At 33.4% G+C, this 5,477-nt stretch overlaps 1 protein-coding gene across 1 annotated transcript; it reads left to right on the plus strand.

The window, feature by feature from the left end:
* Window positions 1-1,620: 1,620 nt before the first annotated feature.
* Window positions 1,621-4,786, plus strand: LOC105203027 (sphingosine-1-phosphate lyase). The gene is made up of 9 exons (XM_011171737.3): window positions 1,621-1,828; window positions 2,006-2,150; window positions 2,274-2,489; window positions 2,570-2,778; window positions 2,861-3,097; window positions 3,168-3,377; window positions 3,452-3,690; window positions 3,771-4,038; window positions 4,118-4,786. The coding sequence occupies exons 2-9, from the start codon at window positions 2,012-2,014 to the stop codon at window positions 4,229-4,231; spliced, it is 1,632 nt and encodes a 543-aa protein (XP_011170039.1). The 5' UTR covers window positions 1,621-1,828; window positions 2,006-2,011; the 3' UTR covers window positions 4,232-4,786.
* The last annotated feature ends 691 nt before the right edge of the window (window positions 4,787-5,477 follow it).

The following is a 5,477-nucleotide window of genomic DNA, read 5'->3' on the forward strand; positions in this document are numbered from 1 at the left end:
TGCGAACGTAATTCACTACCTACTGGTAAAGACTTCCAACATGGATGAATTTAATTGACGATTAATTCAATGATTGCTTACAGCAAAATTTTATTTTATAAGGGATGATGAGTAAAATAGGCTGCTTTTGGCCTCTTCAGTGACGAGTAAAACGGTATGTTCTTTTTTGTAATCTCTGAGTTGCTAAATCTGATGCTGACCTTTAAAAATTTTTAATTTATCGAGAAAATATTAAAATCAGAATATAAAATTATTAAATATATAAAAAGCTGTTATGACAACGTTATAGTAAGACTTAATCAATTGTTACGCCATCAATAGTCACTTTTTGCTGAAATTTGTATCGATTATATTTCCTTAAGCAGAATCTGCTAATATAATCTAATAATAAATTGCCAGCCGAATTAGAAACCAAACAGAATTTGTCACTTTGTGCTTAGTAAGCACAAAATAATAATTACCATGTTATTATAACTATATTCAATAACATGTAACGTTTTCAAATATAACAATTAAAAAGAAAGGCAATTGGGAGTCACCGCGGTTGTTGATGCGTGTCCATAAATATTTAGTGTTTATTTAGAATTCTAAATAAATATTAAAGATTTATGTCCATAAATCTTCAATAGTTATTTAACATTCTAAATAAACACTGAAGATTTACGGACACGCATCAATAATCGCGTCGACTCTTAATTCCGAAAGTCCTCCTTCTTTCAACTGTAAAATTTCGTAATCTCTTTGTATAGCTTTAATTTTCAAATATGTTGTATTTAATGTTTAATACAACATCAATGTAAATAAACTTTGACTTGAAAATAATGTTTTTATAACAATTCAACAATGTATCAAAAAAATCTTGTATTAAATAATCTTTTTAAAATGTTTTTCAATATTATTTTAAACATTTAAAATTTATACAAAATCAACATTTCTGTATGTTATTGTAATGTTTCTTGCTTACTGTGTGACTATGAACCATTTACGAAATGACAAATTTTATTTAATTTTTACCATCTGCAATCTGCCATCATATTCTGCAAATTTTATTATCTTTTCACAGGTTTTACCTAAAAATGTGCGAAGCAAACGCAGAAAAAAACGCTCTACAAAACTTGTTTTCAGGATTTGCTTATCTAAAAAATTAAAATTGCCAAGTTAAAGTCAATCGGTTAAAATCATCCTAAAGTTTCTACAGCGCGTTATCTCCAGTGATAAGAACACTTTCGATCGCAAAAGGTTTATTTGTGAGATATCGTAAAAAAAAATTACGAAGATAAAGCGAAGACTCGAGGAACTTCAGATATTCTTATGCAATGCTATATCGTTATACACGGCTATTTCGGAGGCCATTTATCTCGGCTATTTCACATGTCGCGATACGCTAATTTTGCAATATCTCGCTCGGTCTATCATTTATAATATCTGTAACATATACCTTCGTCCTATGTTTTGCATAAACAACCTGCTTTTCACCTATAATTCTTCAGCTGCGTCTATTTAAAAACCGTTCTCTCTCTTTCTCCCGCCTCTCTCTCTCTCTTTCTCTCCTTCCCCCTCCCTCTTTCTCGTCGCAGCGGCTTTGTTTGTCGAGAGGGCGTTAGCGCGTGATAGGTATTTCAACGTGGATTCTTGTGAGATCAGCAGTGCCTCGTGCAGCGTCTGCTTGGTGTTGACGTTCGGAAGATCTTGCTCCGGAGCGCGCGCTGTTGTTGCAAACAGCGTTCGCAGCATTATCTCTGGAGTACGTGAAAAGCGTCGAGTCACTCCATTCGACCGTTCGGCAGAAAAAATTGCAAATATCCGTTAACAGCCGGCCAAAATCCAGGTAAGTGCGAAATGATTCAAGCGATTATCTACTCATGGATCCATAACCAAGTCCAAGGTCTTCACGTATATAACAACCTGAAGAATGTTTTAATTGAAAATGTGCTCGCAACGATGTGGATATTATGTCGCATTAATGTATGTCGTCCCAGCGTGCATTTAACGACAGTATTTTCAGGAAAATATGCGTCTCAATGTGGATACTGTACCGGGAGTCATAAATCAGGTATTTCAAAACAAAGAACCATGGCAAATAGTGACTATGACGAGTACAGCCACCCTTGGTATAATATGGCTGTGGACCTTTATCCATCAGGATGAGAGTAAGTATTGCAATTACAGTGAAATCTCCATACATAAATCGAAAGTAATAATTACACTTTGTTAATTTCTTTTCGAGAGAATTACTTTTATCATAATCATTGTTATCATATATGTTGCATAAGGTCTTCTGGAACGTGCCAAGAAACAGCTGTTTAGACTAGCTCGTTATATTCCCTCTGTACGTGACAAGATAAAGGAGGAGCTAGGTAGTGTTAATGAAAACTTTGAAAAGGAATTTCTACGCAGAGTCAAGGGCACTACGTTCATTGTGGAGCTTCCCAAAGATGGATTAGAAATTGATAACATATTGAATTTAATAAATCAAAATGTTCATCTAGGTAAGATCAATTAACTTCGCTGATGCTTCTTTGTTAGAAATTTTCAGTCTTTTAGTTTAATTTTTTCACTCCTTTTTCAGGTGACTATGATTGGAAAGGAGGTCGTGTATCAGGTGCAGTTTACAGAAGTAATGACGAGCTCGCAGAACTCATGGGAAAGGTATACGCGGCTGCATCGTATACCAATCCATTACATCCCGATGTTTTTCCTGGAATTTGCAAAATGGAAGCAGAAGTGGTTAGGATAGCCTGCCACTTGTTCAATGGAGACGAAGCATCTTGTGGAACTGCACGTAGTTTCGATTATTTTTACGATTCGTACAGAATAAATTTAGATGCGACGTGACGTGTTCCTCTAATGAATATTTCAGATGACCACGGGGGGTACAGAGTCGATTTTATTAGCATGTAAAGCATACAGAGATTATGCACGTGATGTCAAAGGGATAAAAAAGCCAGAGATGGTGCTGCCAGTCACCGCTCATGCGGCGTTCGACAAGGCGGCACAATACTTGAACATAAGGGTACGCTACGTACCTCTCAACAGGGATAGCTGCACAGTTTGTATCCACACTATGAAAAAGTTAATTTCGAGAAATACGATAATGGTAAGGCCCTGCACACACAATGCAACCGCGCAAATATATCCCAAGCTCGAGTTTAATATTTCTGATATAGTTGGTGGGATCTGCGCCGAATTTCCCGTACGGAACGATGGATAATATAGAAGCCATATCTCAATTGGGGGTAAAATATAATATACCCGTTCACGTGGATGCTTGTCTAGGCGGTTTCCTAGCCTGTTTTATGTCTGACGCTGGTTATCCCTTGCCACCCTTTGACTTCAGCCTTCCCGGAATAACTAGTATATCAGCTGATACCCACAAGGTATTCGTTTATACATTATATAAGGTTGTACACGTCATTCAAAGTATGCGTAGAGTATATAATCCTTTTTTCAGTATGGATATGCTCCAAAGGGAAGTTCATTAATTCTATATCGAAACAAAAAATATCGTCATTACCAATATACAATTACAACAGATTGGCCTGGTGGCATATACGGCTCTCCGACGATAAATGGATCTCGAGCCGGTGGTATCATAGCCTCTTGCTGGGCCACATTAATGTATTACGGATATGACGAATACGTAAGGTCGACTAAAAGAATCATTGAAACTACGAGATACATCGAACATAAGTACGTATTCAGAAATATAAGATTACATCAGAATCGAATTGAAAATATCAATGACTGACGTTTTTAAAAATTGAACGTAGGTTGAGAACTATGGATGGAATTTTTATATTTGGCGCACCAGCCACATCTGTCGTTGCAATTGGCTCCAAGGATTTCCACATCTACAGACTGTCGGAAGCTCTTAGCGATAAAGGCTGGAACTTAAACACGCTACAATTTCCTTGCGGTATACACATATGCATTACACATGTGCATACTGAACCAGGAGTTGCCGATCAATTTTTAGAGGATGTTCGTACGGAACTGAAAATAATTATGGAAACTCCAGATACTCCAGTACAAGGAAAGGTGAAAGGAAACAATAAAAATTTGTAATTTTAAATAAATTTACATTTTAAAATACCAATTATTATATAATATTTTTTAGCTTGCAATGTATGGAATGAGTCAAAGTATTCCAGACCGAAGTGTGGTCGGTGATCTTACAAAAGGCTTTTTGGATTCCATGTATTTCACCAAAGGAAATCAAACACAAGAATGATTCTACATCTTCCAGAAAAAATATCAAAAACTTTGATATATTATCAAGATAAAAATATAAAATGCATACATTTTCCACCGACTGAATATGAAATGCTCAAAGAAATATGTCGTATAAATAATATTTTTTTTTATATGTAAATTTATGTAAGACATATGTTAAACATATATTTAAATTAATATTTGTTGGTGATATGAGTATATTTGTATTAATTACAAAATAAAAGACACCGAAGTGTAATAGTCTCAAATTGTCAAATAATCAACTATTAGTGGTTAATAAAAGTAACCATGATAATTGATGCATGGAATTCACAATTTTATTTATTTAAAAACGTTTTTAAATTAATACAATTGTTAATTCCATGCATCAATTATCGCGATTACTTTTATTAGCCTAGTAACTGCGGTTATTAGTGCCTAGAATTAACAATTTTATTAATTTAAAAACCTTCTAAAATTAATAAAATTGTTAATTCCATGCGCCTATTATCGCTGTTACTCTTATTAATCCACTAATATTGATTACTTGATATTTGTATTAATTTATAAAGAACGTTCTTTTTTTATGTTATAGAATCTATTAAAAGTTATTAATTTAAATTGAAATATTATCTTTACTAGAAAGAAAATGTAATTTTGTTTTGTAAATGAATTGAAAACTGTAATCATTGACCATATTTCAATATTTACAGAAAACGTATATAAAAAATTTATTTACAAGAATTCACAAAAAAAAAGAATAGACTGATAGAAAGTTTCGCAACTGTGCCATTATAAAAAAGTTATGCATTTTTATATATATATATATATATTTTTTACACAATTGATTGTGAACTGTATACAAAGAGATAATAAATTTCAATTTAATATTTTATTAATATCGTATTAATATCGATATGTTATTATAAAGAAGGCAACGCAAATATTTTTTATCCTAAAAAAATACAACATATTATTTCAGGTTATTGCTATTATCCTTTTTTTCTATACACTGGTTCATATTCTCATCGCCTTAACGCCAACTATATTTCATTTCGATAAAATTTCTTTTGCAATTCTTAAGACTTAGTTCCGCTAAATCCCTCCAATGAATACGTTAAAGCAGCTCTCTCGCGACTCTGATCTACTTTCCTATTCAGGCTACTTTTCTTCCGATCTGCTTCTTTAGATTGCATTAAGGAAATTGCAGCGGTTTAATGACCACATCTAATTACGTTGGAAGAATAGAAAGAGATATATAAGAA

Source organism: Solenopsis invicta, chromosome 16 (genome assembly GCF_016802725.1).
Source record: "Solenopsis invicta isolate M01_SB chromosome 16, UNIL_Sinv_3.0, whole genome shotgun sequence".
Taxonomy (NCBI): Eukaryota; Metazoa; Arthropoda; class Insecta; order Hymenoptera; family Formicidae; genus Solenopsis; species Solenopsis invicta.